This window comes from Gymnoscopelus microlampas, assembly GCF_963454915.1.
Source record: "Gymnoscopelus microlampas genome assembly, chromosome: 16".
NCBI lineage: Eukaryota > Metazoa > Chordata > Actinopteri > Myctophiformes > Myctophidae > Gymnoscopelus > Gymnoscopelus microlampas.
Genome location: NC_139953.1, coordinates 1,547,491 through 1,564,932, shown reverse-complemented (window position 1 = coordinate 1,564,932; position 17,442 = coordinate 1,547,491). Strand labels below are relative to the sequence as shown.

At 41.1% G+C, this 17,442-nt stretch overlaps 1 protein-coding gene across 1 annotated transcript; it reads left to right on the top strand.

Moving 5' to 3' along the window:
• Positions 1 to 13,042: 13,042 nt before the first annotated feature.
• LOC311062581 (uncharacterized protein) lies at positions 13,043 to 16,324 on the top strand (the record flags this gene model as incomplete). Its single annotated transcript, XM_084081720.1, has 4 exons — positions 13,043 to 13,085; positions 14,338 to 14,526; positions 14,888 to 15,103; positions 16,290 to 16,324. The coding sequence occupies 4 exons, from the start codon at positions 13,043 to 13,045 to the stop codon at positions 16,322 to 16,324; spliced, it is 483 nt and encodes a 160-aa protein (XP_083937846.1).
• Between the last annotated feature and the right edge of the window lie 1,118 nt (positions 16,325 to 17,442).

The window sequence follows — 17,442 nt, the reverse complement described above, 5'->3', positions numbered from 1 at the left end:
GACTTCCTTAACAATAGGTCTATACAAGTGAGAGTTGGAGGAGAGGTGTCAGAAACTGTTGACATTGAAAATGGGACGCCCCAGGGCTCAGTCATTAGCCCAGTCTTGTTCAATGTCATGATAAATGATATATTTAAAGGAGTGGACAATAGGTTTGGAAAGTCCCTATTTGCGGATGATGGAGCCATCTGGAGGAGGGGAAAAAACATTGGGCACCTATATAGACAAACCCAAGAGGCATTGGACCAGATTGGGCAGTGGGCAGATAAGTGGGGATTCAGGATTTCATCCTCCAAAAGTCAATTCATGGTGTTTGGGTTTAAGAGGAAAATTCCAGCGTTGAACCTGGTAATGAATGGGCAGCCTCTAGAGAGAGTAAAGGTCTTCAAGTTCCTGGGGGTGTGGATGGATGAAAGATTAACATGGAAAACTCACATAGAGAAAGTACAGTGTAAATGTGAGAAAGTGAACAACATTCTCCGTAGTTTAGCTGGAAGCGATTGGGGGGCGGAGAAGGAGACCTTGCACATGATATATCAAGCTATGATAAGATCCACTCTAGATTATGGAAGTATAGTGTTTGGGGCAGCCGCAAAAACACATCTAAGCAAACTTGACCGAGTGCAATCAAAAGCACTGAGAGGTTGTAGTGGGGCTTTTAGGACAACGCCTATACCAGCCTTGCTGGTTGAAATGGGGGAAGTACCATTAAGGTACAGGAGAAACAAGCTGGGACTCCACTACTGGGTTAAATTAAGCGGGTTTCAATACAGCTCGGCAGCTAAATGTATATTGGAGGAGTGTTGGGAGTTTGCAGGCAAGGAGGAGAAAGCAACCTTCTTTCGCCACATAAAACAGGTAGCAGCTAACATTGGGTTAAAACAGGACAATGTTATTTGGTCAGTGTGGCCTCCTATCCCATTCTCCCAGAGCTAGAAGTAGATTTGTCCCTGCTGGACGAGGGGAAAAAAGAGCTTACAAGTGACCGAGTGCACAGGTACCTAGAGCAGTACGAGAAAGAGTATGTGCAGATATACACTGATGGGTCTAAAGACCCAGTCTCTGGGAAAACTGGCTTTGGAATGTATGTGGAGGGGCGTCAGATCCAGCAGAGTATCCGGATAACAGATAACATGTCAGTATTTTCAGCTGAACTATTGGCAATTATATGGGCTGTATGGTGGATAGAGGAGGTCAAACCGGCAAAAGCTGTGATATGTTCAGATTCTGCGGCTGCTCTGGTGGCTCTGAGAGGGGGGAAATCAAAGGCACGATCTGATTTGATCTGGGAGGTCATGTGTAGTATGTATAGGGTAGAGCGAATGGGATGCAAGGTTGTTTTTCTGTGGGTACCGGGGCACTCTGGGGTCAAGGGGAATGAAATGTCTGACGGCGTGGCCAAGGAAGCTCTAAAAAAAGAAATCATTGACATGAAGGTCCAGCTAGGAAAGTTTGAGAGCTTCAGCTTGTGCAGAGAGCAGCTAGGGATCCAGTGGCAAAAAGAGTGGACAGAGGAGGAAAGGGGGATGCTGTATTTTTCGGTACAGCCGTCTATTAAAAAAAAGAGGTGTGCAATGGGTTCTGGGAGAAGGGACGAAATTGTGATAACCAAGCTGAGACTGGGACACTGTGGGTTAGCCAGTTGCTTAAAAATCATAGGCAAACACCCAGATGGGCTTTGCCAATGTGGACAGCTGGAGACAGTACAACATGTTTTGTTCTCATGTGAGAAGTACAGCAGTGAGAGACAGCAGATGCTCGAGGAAATTTCAGACCAGGGGCTTAAAGTCTTTTCCATAAAGACTATTTTTACACCAGAGGTGAATTCCCAGAAAATTGGAAAAGCAGTCCTGAAGTTTCTCCACTCTACTGAACTGTATGATAAAGTGTAGGGTAAAACAGTAAAACCCTTCGCCTGTGGAGGGCAGCATTACACGCGTTAGTGTACAGCCTGCCGGAAACCCAAAAGAAGAAGAAGAAGATTATTACGCATGCGTGAAACACGTTACCCCGGAACCGGAAGTAGTCTCGTGTAGCTGGTTCCACGGTGTTGTTGAACAAAGGAGGCGGTGAGAGAAATGTCTCGTCCAACGTGTCAAATAGAGTGTTTACGGCGTTCGATCAATGAACACATGACGTCGGTGGGAGAGGAGATATTGTGTGTTTTGGAGAAACAGCAGCTGAAGCTTCATGTCAGAGTGTTTGTGTTGGGGCGCCTCAGTGCGGCCGCAGAGTGGACGTGCAACCTCTTCCAGAGAGAGATAGAGACACTAGAAACTCTGCTGGACACACAAAACAAACTGCTGGACATTGATGTTGATATGGACATCCATCCTAACACTGCAGGTTGGTAAACACATGCTTACATGACGTTCAACACCAGCCGAGCTACACCGAGCTACATGTAGTAAGATAATTTAGCTACATGTAGCTAAGATACTTTAGCTGCTACATTTAGCTGAACTGAACTACATTTCCCAGTAGCCTGGGTGTAGTTTCACTGCGTGTTTGCTTTTCCACCGGTTTGGCATCGTTTTCACCATCTAGATCAATGGTTCTCAACCTTTTCAGGCCTTGACCTCCCAAAATAATCATATTTGAACTGGGGACCCCCCACCCTGACAAGCACTTGAGTTGAGTTATAACATTTAGATTGACTCGGTTCCACAGATAAATATTGTGAAAGTAATAACGCATTGCGAATTTGCGAGGCGTTGTGAGCTTGTAGATCAGCTATTTTCAAGTTATGTGCCTCCTTCTTATATTATTTGACAATTTGGCCAATGTTTGACCAGTTTTTATAGAATCGTTTTTTTGATTACTTTTTCATTTCATTTCAATATATTTTTTTAATGTATAATCATTTGTCACTTTACTGTGATCTGGGGGACCCCCCCAAAATCATGTGGGGACCACAGGTTTTAGAACCACTGATCCTAGATCAGGTGTCCATTTAATAGTATATAGTTTAGACTGATGCTAGATTCTTGGTTTCCCTGTGATCCTAGTTTACTGAGGCACTGATTGATTGATTGATTGAATATTTTATTTAGAAGTTTGCAGAAAAAAAGCACATGAAAGTACAGTAAATACAAGGTCAACTAAATAAGATTAAAAATCCCATGAAAGCCTGATGGCTCGTTTCAACTCGTGGGTCCTTTTGTACTCAATTCATAATGACATTAAATGACAGACAGATATACACTTCTATGTGGAACATTATATAAACGGTTAAGAAAAGAAAATCTAAAATATGTACAGTAAAAAGTTCGAAAGGGGGGGTGTGTTAGGTTATGACTTTAGTAGGGGCCAGTTTCAAATTGCAGCCACCTGGTACTCTTTTAGGGCAGATTTGAAGGTGAGGAGGGTTTTACACTGCTTTTGGTAGGGCATTCCACATTTTTGTTGCATAGCAGGAAAACAAATTCAACCCCTTGAATTGTTGTGATGCTGTGATTGTGGACACTATCTCTCTGCATTCTATGTTTATGTTTTGACTGGGGCATGGAGATCCACGAGGGTGGTCAGGGAGTTATTGTAGAAGTCCACAGCTTCAGTCCTAAACACTTAAGTATCATTCATAGTCGGACGCAAGGATACGTAACGAGCGCCGGCGCTCCTTGCGTTGTCGTTTTTTACTCCCCCTCCGTCACTTATGGCTCCCGTTTTTCCGTCCGTTCAGTCGACATTCACCGCCAGGCCGACGCACGTTTACTACGTTTTGCCTGTTGTACCACTGGGCTACAATGCTAGTTTCATAGCATTGTAACCTGTTGCCAGACTTTGTGAGAGAAATAAGTAACCAGGTCTATGAAAACAAGCCCAAAAGAATCGACTTGGCCACATATGAACAGTGGTGGAAAAAGTACTCAAATGTTTTACTTAAGTAAAAGTATCACTACTCCAATGCAGAAGTACTCTGTTACAAGTAAAAGTTTGGAATTAAAAATGTACTTGAGTAAAAGTACAAAAGTATTGGTATCAGAATGTACTTAAAGTATCAAAAGTAAAAGTACAAAAATGTTTGAAAATAGCAGATCTACAAGCTACGAGCTTGTAGATCGGCTATTTTCAAAAAGCCTATGTATAAAATAGGGCTAAAGTGGTTAATGTATGTTTCATAATATCATCGTTTATATCTGAAAAGTAACTAGTAACTAAAGTTTTCAAATAATTGTAGTGGAGTAAAAGTACAATATTTGCCTCTGAGATGTAGTGGAGTAAAAATAAAAGTATTGGAAATTGGAAATACTCAAGTAACATTTACTTAAGTACAGTACTTAAGTAAATGTACTTAGTTACTTTACACCACTGCATATGAAAATAGCAGATCTACAATATATATTAGAGAATCACTGGTTTAAATAATAATTGGCCCAAATAAGCAACTACACTTTAGAAACAAGCCCAAATAAAACCGCAACCGTTTGTTTACAAGCAACTATACAGGAAAATAAGCCCAAAGTCGCTTATAATAAGCAGACATGGCAACATTGGGTACGTGCAATCTCTCTCTCCTGAGCGACTATGCATGTGTCCGTAAAGAACGGACGGAATCCCTCACCGCCTGACGCACGTTAAAGACCCATCTAGGGACTTTGAACGGGCCTTTAGTGTTTAGGACTTATTTATTCAGATCTAACTGGAAGAATTCATGTTATAAAAGTAAGCATACCCAGATAAAAACAATACATTAAAACTGAATGAATTTCATCCATGGAGTTCATCTCATCTATTTTATTGTATACGAATGCATACCTCCCAAAGTTCATATACTATCTACTAAGGAGACTATGGATTTCAAAAGTCTGATTGCCTGGGAAAAGAAACCGTTCCGCATCCTTTCTGTCCTGGCACTGATGCTCCTGTATCGTTTCCCAGACGCCAGAAGGGAGATCAGAAATGTTGTACTTGTTACCCTCTCCATAGCCGAGCCATCGGTGGTCATTGGATGGTGTTGTGGCCTGATCCTCGTCCTGAAGTCGACAAATATTTATTTGTTTTTTTTCCTGTGTTGAGGGTAAGATTTGGCGTTTTTCATTCTCTTCTCCCCCGGAGAACGGTGGGGGGAGAGGGTGGAGGGTAGAGGCACCGTGGAGGGAACGACAAAACCGAGGCGGTAGACCGCTTAAAATAAAACAAGAAACACTGCAACCTGTTTTTTGTTCTTTTTGCTTGTTAATTTGTGTATATAAAATATATTTCCCTTTAGAGTTTCCCAATACAATCAACATTGTTCTTGTGAAGCAGTTAGTTTTTTTTTCTTATAAAGATAAAACGTTTTGTCATTATTGACAGTTGCGGTGAGACGCATCTCCTCACACGGTCTCCCCAGAGAGCAGGCAGTGGTAGCGAGCAGATGGCTTGTTCTGGTTATTTAGCAGCTTGTTTATACACATACTATTCATTTGTATCTATAAATAATAGAGATGCACCGATAAATCTGAATTATTTCACTGTGTGCCAGGATGATCCAAAGCTAGCTCTTTGCAATGACTGCAAGTCAAAAGTAAGCCGTGGAGGATCAACCCCGAAAACTTTTGGAACAACAAACTTAAGACGTCACTTATCAAAGAAACACCCCGGTTTGTTTGCAAAATACGAGGAGGATACTGCTGCGAAAGCAAAGAATGCAGCAGGCCCCCCTCCCCCACATGCAGACACTCAACCACCTGCGGCTTCTCTTTTCGACAACACGGAGAAGGACAAAGTCACAACAAGAAAAATAATGTTCTTGGCACTGGATGAAAAAGTCTGGTAAAACAGCTAAGTCCACGGTACAAATTGCGAAGTAGGAAATATTTTACGGAAAAAGCGCTGCCAGAGTTGTTTGCTGTAGTTGAAACCCATATACGCAGCCTGCTAGAAGCTAGTAAATCTCCAGTCAGTTTCACAACGGATATTTAGACATCTAACGTGAGCTTAATGTCAATGTTAAGCCTGACTGTGTGCGACAGCAAGTCCTACACTGTGAAGAAGGCCCTGGGTCCCACACTGCTGCTAATCTAAAAGCCAAATTTGAAAAGATGTTGGACACGTGGAATATAGACAAGAAGAGGGTTCATGTTGTGTTGCGTGACAACGCTAGAAATATGGTCAAAGCACTAGAAGACGGCAAGTTACCGAGTTTAGGGTGCATGGCGCATACACTGCAGTTAGTGGTGAATGAGGGACTGCAGTCCCAGCGCCGTATTATTGATGCTGTGGCAATAGGAAGGAAAATGCTCATCGCTAGCCTATTCAAGATTTCATGCTTTCCAGGAGGATTTCGGTCAGACCAAGAAACGCTTGCAGCAAGATGTACCCACTTGGTGGAATAGCACGTTCTACATGTTGCAGTCGCTACTGGAACAGCGACGTGCCCTGGGAGCATACGCAGCAGAACACGACCTCCCGGCCGTACTCAACACACATCAGTGGGGTTTAATTGAGAATGTTTTGAGCCTCCTTGCACCTATCGAGGAACTCACTAAAGAAATTAGCTCCTCGGCAGCAACAGCCGCAGATGTAATTCCTGCTATCACTGCACTGAAGCGCATTTTGGAGAGAACAGCAGACACAGACCATGGTGTGGGCACCGCCATGGCCATACTGTTGGAAGCGGTCCAGAGAAGTTTCAGCGACATCTGAAACTTCAGATGTCGCTGGATCCGTGCTTTCAGGGCATGATGAAATACTGAAGGAGAGTGCTACTGAGGAAGACCATCTGCAGGGCGGCCCTTCATCTGTGCAGGTACAAGGTTACCTGTCTGAGTTGCCCATCAGCAGAAGTGAAGATGTATTGAAATACTGGAGCGTGTATAAACAGCAATACCCTGCACTTGCCTCGCTTGCCCAAGCCTACCTTTCTGCGCCATGTACAAGCATTTACAGTGAGCGCAGAAAGTAATGGCTAGTAATGTCATTGATGGACTACTGCACTACTGCACTACTGCAACTCCCTCCTTGCTGGTGCTCCGGCATCTGCCATCAGACCTCTGGAGCTTGTTCAGAAAGCTGCGGCTCGTCTGGTGTTCAACCGCCCCAAGTTCTCCCACACAACTATCCTTCTCCGTTCTCTACACTGGCTCCCCGTAGCGGCTCGCATTCAGTTTAAAACCCTGGTGCTAGCCTATAGGGCAGTGAAAGGAACAGCTCCTTCTTACCTCCGGGCTGTGGTCAATGCCTACACCCCTGCCCGACCACTTCGGTCTGCCACCTCGGGGCGACTGATTGCCTCGTCACTCAAGGGTCCTTCTGGTCGATCGACACGGTCACAACTTTTTTCTGTTCTGGCCCCACAGTGGTGGAATTAACTTTCCCACTGATGTCAGGACAGTAGAGTCACTGCCCATCTTTCCTCACAGGCTGAAAACCCACCTCTTCAGGAAACACTACCCTTCCTCTTCGCCTGGCCTACTTGTTGTTAACTAGTTGTACGAACTCTTGTTTTATTGTTGTATTGTTTTATTGGATCTTGTTTAGTCGATACACTTATTTGTTTTAGCTCTTGCTCATTTGATTTTTCTATTTTGTCTCATCTGTTTAAGAAAGTAGGTAGCTGATATATTGCACTTTTACCTTAGCGCTAGGTATACTCTTGGTTGCTTGTTTTAGAAGAGAATGCACTTAAGACTTCTGGTGATTAGTAGTTTCGTTCCCTACCTATGTTGAATGCACTTATTGTAAGTCGCTTTGGATAAAAGCGTCTGCTAAATGACTGTAATGTAATGATGAAAAAAGAAACAGGCTTTCTGGTGAGAATGCAGAGATGCTTCTGTTTGTGAAGAAGAACCTGCCATTGATGTTCAAGTGATTGCATTAGGACTTATGTTCACAAATCACAACCTAAAGCTACATTTTCTTTATTTCCTGATGCAGTTTTATTTTGAAAAGTATATATAGTGCACTTCATTTTAGTTTGTAATATTTTTGTTTTATCCTATAATATGGTGCACTTTTTTATTTTGAGATGTTAAGAGAGGTCAATGCAGGCCTAAAATGCGGTGGACTTATCTTGATGTTTTTACCAACCAGGTGCACCAGCTTTCATTTGAAGTACAAATATTGCACTTTATTTTTAGTTAGAGTTGAAGTTTTATCTTGTCATCTGCTGCATTTTTTAAATTTTGAGATCAAAAGACAGAGGGGTTGAAGCCAAGGCTTGATATGGTGAACTTTATTTTATTGGTGTGTAAAAAAAAAAAAAGGTAACATTTCTGTTATGTTGTGAACTTTACATTGAGATGTGTTTACTCTTGTCTTTACTGTTTATTACTAGATGCACCAAGTATTCATTATTGTTGTTAAAGTTTGTCCTCCTGTCTCTTTTGCTGCACTGATGTTTAAAAAAAAGAGAACAACGTTATCCCTTTAAAGTGAGCTTCTATTGATGTACAAAAGAATGACAAGGTCAAGACAAGGTCCTCTATGGTGCTTATTTTTGCTATTGAGATGTTTAAAAAGAGGAAAAAGGTAATTTAATTTCTGTAATGTGGTGCACTTTATTCTAAAAGGCAGCCTCTGTTCTGTAAATAAAGAGAGAAGGTCAAGGTCCTGTAATATGCAATTTATTGTAAGAAGGCAATGGCTTTGCAAGTGCCTTAAATACAAGACACAATAGAATAGTGTCTTCTTGTATGCTGACATCAGTGATGTAATGCTAATATCAGCCAGTCAGTTTATTTTTTACCCCACCACAGGGTGGCACTGTTGTCAAATAACCTGGGGCATTGTTTGTTTAGTTTAAGAGTTAGTTGTTGATTTAATGATTTGCCAATTAAATGTGCACATACTTGGAATTACCTGCAAATACCTGGAGTTCTCTCTGCATTTAACATCCTGTTCAATGTTTTATATGAACAATTGACACATTGAAAGTCAACTATTCAATAAAGAATAGCAAAAAAAAAAGATATGGTGTCTAACTATAGTTCTTTCTTAGATCGAAAAATCGGTATCGGTAAAACCGGTATCGGCAGGTCAGACTTAAAAAAAAACGGTAATCAGAATCGGCCAAGAATTTTTCAATCGGTGCATCTCTAATAAATAAGTTATCTAGTAACTAATTATAGACTTTTTTTCTCATCTACAGCTGCTATTTTACATTTTAGATTTCAAAATGCGCTCCTGTTCAAACTGTCTGTTTTGTTCCGGCCCAAACAGGCACACCAGCTGAGACTTGAGTGACAGGTAACCTTGGACACGCCCAATTATTGATAAGAAGCTGCCTCTACTGTACTTCTAGCTTTGTTTTATTTGTAGCTTTAGTTGGTGTGAATGAAGCTCAAATTGTGATTTTAATTAAATTGTGAGATTAGCTCCAGACACACGCACACAGAGAGACCGCCAATCTTCTAGACGGCTTGCTCCTTCTAGGAGCCTCGTCGTACAAAAAATGGACACAATATACAAACACTGGTGTGATAAAACAAAACAATAAATAGGAGAATAAATCTCATCTAATGAGAAAAACATTTTGAGTTATTGTGCTGATGCTGACTCTTCTCTTCTCCTTCTGTCTGTGTGTTAAGAGGAGAGGAGCCCCAGTCTGGTCCAGGAGGAACCACAACCTCCACAGATGAAAGAGGAACATGAAGAGGAGGCTGATGTGTCAACATTGACATTACTACATAGGAAGACCAGACGTGACACTTTATCAGGTGAATAATGATCACTTTATTAGTACTAATCTAACAAGACTCAGGGCTCTTATTTTGCACGTCTTATTTCCAGGTATTAGATGTTAAATAAGTAATAACGCAAGTAATTAACACATTCACTGCCAGGGTTTTCTAGAACAGGCTATTCCCCTGCCATGCATTTTTGACCATTCTGACTCATCTTTGAGGACCCAAAGAATATTTTGTGCTATGACTATGAAGTCATGGAATATCTCAAAACAAAGATTCGAATCTCTTCTTTCATCTGAAGAAAAAGTGAGTTGATAAATATTGTGAAAATAGCAGATCTACAAGCTAGCCCTCTCTTCTTCTTCCTCCCCTCTGTCTGTCTGTCTGTCTCTCTCTCACACAGTGAGATGTCTCTCTTCACAAACCTAATTCAAAATCTATGCAGTCAACTTCTCTTCACAAACCTAATTCAAAATCTATGCAGTGGTTCTCAACCTTTTCAGGCTGTGATCCCCCCAAATAATCACATTTGAACAGGGGACCCCATTTTGTTTGACTCGGTTCCACAGATAAATATTGTGAAAATAGCAGGTACACAGTGCCAATGTTGCAGGCTATGGCTTCAAGATCATTTGTCCCTAAAAGTATAAGACTCCTGAACAAACAGGCCCCATGTTCTGTGCAAGTGTGCATAAAATGTAATGCCCTGGTAGCCTTTTCTAGTCTTTACTCTGTAAAGAGAGGAGCTGTGTAGCACTGTCAATGTATTGTGTGATCTGTCTATGTATTGTGTATATATGTTATGCTTTGTGATTTTTTTGTATCCTGATGGCTGCTTGGTACAAAATGAATTTCCGCAAGGACTATCTACAAGCTCACAACGAGGCGTTGAGGTCCCAACCCACAGGTTGAGAACCTCTGCCCTAGCGGTCACGTGAGACTGCAAATTCAAAACAACGGCAGGCTGTGAGAGAGAAATAAGCAGCAACTAGGTCTATGAAAACAAGCCAAAAAACAAAGTGATATATACTATTGCCCCGCCTTCAATGTTAACCAATAGTCCAGTAAGTCCACACACAACATAGCAATATTAGCCTAGTGGGGGAAATAGCAAAGGTTATGTGCTTGTGGATCGGCTGTTTTCACACTGTGTGTATGTGTAGGTGTGTGTGTGTGTGTGTGTGTGTGTGTGTGTGTGTGTGTGTGTGTGTGTGTGTGTGTGTGTGTGTGTGTGTGTGTGTGTGTGTGTGTGTGTGTGTGTGTGTGTTTTGCAGGCTCCCTGCGGCGGACACACACACACACACACACACACTCTTCACGATCGGTGGTGAGTTTTTCTTTATTTGTTTTCAAAACAACAATGATGGCAACGCGATCACATCACTCACAGCTGATCCGAGGGGTAACGTGCGCGTGGACCGCGTGTCCTACTTGTGGTGTGTAACAACAGGTCGTCGCCCGCGCGTGCACATGCAAGCACGAGCGGGGACACACTTGTCTTGGCTGCCGATCTGTCTAAACTAACTTTAGGTTTGGGGTTAGGAAAAGTGTAGTCTCGCGTGGCCAGACTGTTGCCTCACACAATTTACAAATGTTTCCGGCATACAGTCTGGGACTCGGAAGCTCTAAAAATGCTTAAGGGGAAAGCGGAAGCCCCTCCCCTACCCACTTCCGTTTTAGCATTGTGCAGTGGCGCAAAGGAGTCCGACTGGAATCAAAACAAAAAGTGTTAAATAATATAAATATGATATATGTATGAATATATATACAAATATATATGTATGTATCATATATGATACATATATGAATATAATGATAAACAATCCTCGCACAAGTAACATGAATCTACCTATGACTCTATGCTTCCGCCTCAGTTCTGTTTCCACTGGGACTACAGGTCCGCGGGCACCGCGTCGTGATTGGTCGAATGTTTTTCCGGTCTGAGTAGCTTCCGTTAAGCAGCTTTCGGGAAGTGGAGTTCCAGACTCTATATAGCATTCAGAGATTGTGGAATAGTTGTCTGGTGACGCGAGACTAGGAAAAGTGCATCCCCCGAGTGTGTGCACATCCGAGTGTGAGCATGTGACGTGCACACGCTTGCCCCGCCTGCTCTGACTCTGATCACTGGCAGCCTAGAGTCAGAATGTCTCGCTGATTAAACTTTCGGTTTGATCCGAGCGGTTTGATCCGGACCCCCTGACTTAATGCAGCTTAAGGGTTTTGTAATAACGTGTTTTATGTGATCACGTGGGTGGATCACGTGATTTTTCAACTTAGCTGTGGTCTAGATGAATGATATTAACCGACGATGTGCGGAAGGAGTCAATCTAATGTACAACACAAAAAAAAACGTATCCAGAGATATCTCGGAATAGGTGGGTAACGGGTGGATTTGATATCCCGAGATATCTCGGGATTGGTGGTAGATGTGTTAAGGGCACTATGCAGTATCTGGTATTTTACACCTTGACTTACCAAGACTCAGCGTTTAGCGCTAAGATGTCCTCAAGATCACATCTTAAGAGCAAAGGACATTTTGTTTCCCTCTAACAAACGCAAAAAAAAAGAAGTGTCGGGCGGCGGCGGGTGCACATTACGTATGCATGCACGATAGGCAGCCAAAGCCCTACTTACCCTGTATCAAGCCATCCGATCTGAAAGACTCATGTTCCACTCACAATTTAGGTGGCATTTCAAAAGCTTATTCCTTCATTAATCTAATCAAATAAATGTTTACAGTAGTGGTGCACGATAAATATCGGCCCAATAATTATCAATCCGATATCAGGAATTATGACGTCATCCCGATAAAACCGATAACATTAATAATAGCTCCGATAATATATAATATTTGTCAGCTGTGATCTGCATGGACTCTCTCGGTTAGACACCGTTGTGTGGAGAAGTATAACTCTCGGTTAGACACCGATGTACTGGAGAAGTATAACTCGGTTAGACACCGTTGTGTGGAGACTCTCTCGCACACGTTGTAGCAGCAGCAGCACAGCCCCTCCCCTCCCCACACACACACTGAGAGAGATAGAGTGAGACGGCATGAGGAGCTGGTTGAGACCTGGTCTCAAACGTGTTAAAACGTCTTGGATAGACCACTGTCTGGAATAATAACTGATCATCATACATACAGGTCTACTACTAACCTTTGTTGCTGTTGTCATCTTAAACTGATCATCATACATACAGGTCTACTACTAACCTTTGTTGCTGTTGTCATCTTAAATTGACCAGCCAAAGTAAAATCCACGATCAATTTTAGAGTGTTCTCCAACTTGCTTGGAGATCAGAGTGATGTGGTGGATGCGTTTAACGCATGTTGCCAATCAGCTATGTAACATTAGCAGGTTAACGATGGCTTGTTGAGCCTATGCGTTTGACCCTGATTTGACTACACAGGCAATCAAAAGTACTAATTAATGGCAGCTGTAAGTGACCAGTTGTCTATCTTCTGTGTCTTGTGTATGTTTAATAGCCGACTGAATGTTTTCTGTAGCCTATTTCAAGTAATTCCCTGAAGAGGGTAGACCCTCTCCCTCATGCTAAGCTTAACATGACTTCTAAGGTTACTTCTCCTCAAAAAGACAACTTTATTTTCCTTTATTTTCTCAATGACAAGCCTAATATTATTATTGCATGTTGGCTATGTGCAATAACTGCAAGCCAATGTACATATGCAGTGTTAGTATTTGTCTTCATTATTTCTTGAATTCCTATTTCTTTAGTTGCCAATAATTCAACTGTAAGCCAGTGTTTTGAGTCTTTTATTGCTACACAATAAATAGTAAAAAGAAATTCTACATTCATAAATAATACAAAATAAAAGAATAATGATTAAAAGGTTCTATGATTAAATGTATTCTATTGTTCAAAGCTATGTTAAATCCACCTTTGCCCACTACTACTATTTCTTACCATAAGGTGTGCTAATACTACAGATTCATATACATTTGGAAAAAAAATATTTATGATTTTTTAATATATGTATATATATTTGTATTATCGGTTTCAACAGGTCACAGAAAATGTGTATTCATTTTGATCACATGTCCGATCGTTTGTAAACACACACGATATCCGTGCGCGTCGCCCAGACAACAAACATTCCAACCTGGTCGGCCTCTTCTCATGCAGCCGCATGTAAATATGCCATCTCTCGCCAAAGATGCACGCTTCTCTTACCTTTTCAACTGTTCACAGAAAATGTATATCCCTTACGACAGCCGCGTTGCGTGGACTCTGATGTTGAACGGGCAGGATCTGTATTCCCCCCCCTCCTTAACAAGTCACACTTGGACCATTGATATGCAGGAGTAGGCAGCTTTTAGGCAGGAAATGGTGCAGCCAATGTATCGCGCCTTATGATCGCTTGTCCGACTGTTTGTAAACACAGACGATACGTGTGTGTTGCCCAGAAAAAAAAAAATTCCATCCGGGACATTTCCTTCTCCTGTAGCAGCATGAGGAAAACAGGATGTTATTTCCGTATCCGTGTGAGTTACAGTGAAAGTGGTCACACCGGGTGATGGAGAACAGCGCGACGAAAACACAAAATTGGTAATTGGAAAAAAAATATGTTTTTTATTTCCTTGGCAGTGAATGCGTTAATATTATTAACATGAATCGTATTCCTTATTCATGTAATATCAAAGTCCTTATTATAAGTCTTTTTATGCATGTCACATTAAGTCCTTATTTTGTTCCTTCATTCCAGACCAGTGTGTGGAGTCCAGTCTGCAGGTGAAGATGAGTTCTCCAGCCAGGACTGTTTCTATTAAACAGGAACCTGAAGACCACCTTAAACAAGAACCTAAAGACCACCTTAAACAAGAACCTGAAGACCACCTTAAACAAGAACCTGAAGACCACCTTAAACAAGAACCTGAAGACGACCTGAAACTCGGTAAATTTCAAGCTCTCTCTTTTTTTCTTTTATTCTGTTCTGTTGTGGAGCTATATATAAGTTGAAAGTGCGCCTGTAATAAGGGTGTAAAGATGAGACGTCATTCAACATTAAAATGCGACTACATCGATGTTTGGACCTCTGGATCGATCTAAATGTACTATGAATCGGACGATGGTTTGATTATAAAATGTATTAAAAAACAGCACTTTATTTTCTTTTGTTGAATTAGTGTTTGTCCTGCACATGGGCACTGAAGTGGATGTGTATGCACTAACTTTTCTCAAAACAGAGGAAACACTGCATGAAAGGATGTTAAGTTAAAAACTTTAATGGTCTCTCATTGTATCTTTTTTCTTAGACTTCCTGCTCCTCCCTGTGTGTAAAGAGGAGGTTCACCCTGAACTGCAGGAGAGGAGCTCCAGTCTGGTCCAGGAGGAACCACAACCTCCACAGATTAAAGAGGAACAGGAGGAGCTACTCCAAAGAACAGAGGATGGTGATGGGTCAACACAGACACTGCTAGCAGTGGAAAGTGATGATGGTGGTGAAAACAAAGAGACAGAGCCTGTTGCCAGTACCTCAACTGAACACATGAAAACACAAGCTGATGTAGAGGACTGGGAAACATCACAACCAACTAGAGATGACCAGCTCCTCTCTTCACACTGTTCTGAATCTGACACTGAAGACAGTGATGACTGGGAGTCAGCTTTAAACACTCAATCACACAAGACACAAAATGTGGAAGGACAAAGATTGTCTATGAGCCACAAGCTGTCCCAGGACCTGAAATCATCAAAACAAATTCACTCCATGAGGAGTCATACAGCTGAAAAGCCCTTTACTTGTACAGTTTGTGAAAAAAGGTTCAGTCACAGTAGTAGTCTGAAAATGCACATGAGGACTCATACAGGTGAAAAGCCATTTGCTTGTAGAGATTGTGAAAAAAGGTTCAGTGATTGTACTAATCTAAAAGTACACATGATGACTCATGCAGGTGAAAACCCCTTTGTTTGTACAGTTTGTGATAAAGGCTGTATCAACACAAGCCATCTAAAAAAGCACATGAGAACCCATACAGGTGAAAAGCCCTTTGCTTGTAAAGTTTGTGAACAAACTTTCAGTCATAGTGGGAGTCTAAAAAGACACATGAGGACTCATACAGGTGAAAAGCCCTTTGCTTGTATAGTTTGTGGTAAAGACTTTGGTCAAAAAAGTGGCCTAAACATACACATGAGGACTCATACAGGTGAAAAGCCCTTTGCTTGTACAGTTTGTGATCAAGGTTTCAGTGAGAGTAGCAATCTAAAAAGACACATGAGGATTCATACAGCTGAAAAGCCCTTTGCTTGTACAGTTTGTGGTAAAGGCTGTGTCAACACTAGTAATCTAAAAACCCACATGAGGACTCATACAGGTGAAAAGCCCTTTGCTTGTACAGTTTGTGAACAAAGTTTCAGTCACAATAGTAGTTTAAAAAGACACAAGAGGACTCATACAGGGGGGAAACCCATTAGCTGAACCTAGAGTTAATTGCTTTGGTCAAAATGCACGTGTGAAGTTAATGAGGATTCGAACAGGGGAGAAGTTGTTAGATGAACATGTGAATAACACCCATTCATTCAGTCTAATCCAGGTTGACAATAAAGCACAACAATCACATCATTTGACTACATCAAAATTACTGAATAAAACAATGTATTAGTTTATCTCTTCATTCTCATTATCTTGTGTATGGATCTTGTTTTTTTATGAAACAGTCAATGACGGCTTTGAATTCCTAGACTCACCATGATGGATCTTATATTTTATATATTTTGTGTTATCTTGTATCATAACCTGCAGCTCATAGGTTACTGGTAGAACAATATTCATGAGCATCTGTGTCTGTCCACATTTGTCAGGATTTATGAAAATGTTATTCATTAACATATATTAAATTATTGTTATATTCATTTTTATATTATGCAATGATAGTTTAATGTGCTGGCAAGCTGTTGGGCTGGTGTAGCTGTTCACTGTGTGCTGACATGCTAGGTGTCAGAAAGACAGGTGACACTATTACTTACTTTCACTTCTTAACATTCTACAAGTGTGGTGCGAGTTTTATGTCCTTATGGAGTGTTTTTGGAAAGTCAAAGATCCAGTTTTACACTTGGGGAAAAAAAATATATGACGTATTTCTTTAGTTTATTTGATTTAATAAAGGTTTCACCACTATAGGTGTTCTGTGTGCTGTATCATTACGAAAAATACATACAAATCTTAACACTATATTATATGTTGGACTTAACTCATTGAGTGCCATTAACGTGTTTCACGTGTTTTTACCGCTATGGCTCAACGTGCCAATGACGTGTTTTTTTTTGTTTGTTTTTTTAAACATGTCCAGAACCCAAGATATCATCATCTGAAGATTTGCAGCTCCATCCACTCCTTGTTTAACTTAGAAATGAAAAAGGCTGTATCTCGCTTCCTAAGCACTTTTTGTTTTCTGTGAAAAAACTCTGGCACTGGGACAACATAATATAGAAATATTTTTTGTTTATTCGTTTTTGTTCTTTTACATACTCATAGGTCGTAAAATTGAGTGCCAGAATTGCCAAACGTTAAAAAAAAATAAAAAATCTGGCACTTAATTTTACACTCTGCATACCTTGTACTTATCCTGTTACTACAGAGTAGATGATGGAGTAAGTATTCATTTTACAGTCTGAATACTTCATTTGTATTCACTATATGTCTATGGGTGAATGTGTGTCATCAGGAGCACATAAAGTTCTTTCAGGAAGTATTATTCTACCCATCTATCTATGGATAGATCTATTGATCAATAGATCTATATATTTCCCGTATGTATCTTGTATGCCGGGCCAGACTAAGGGCTCACAGGGTTGAGTCTGGGGCAGGAGG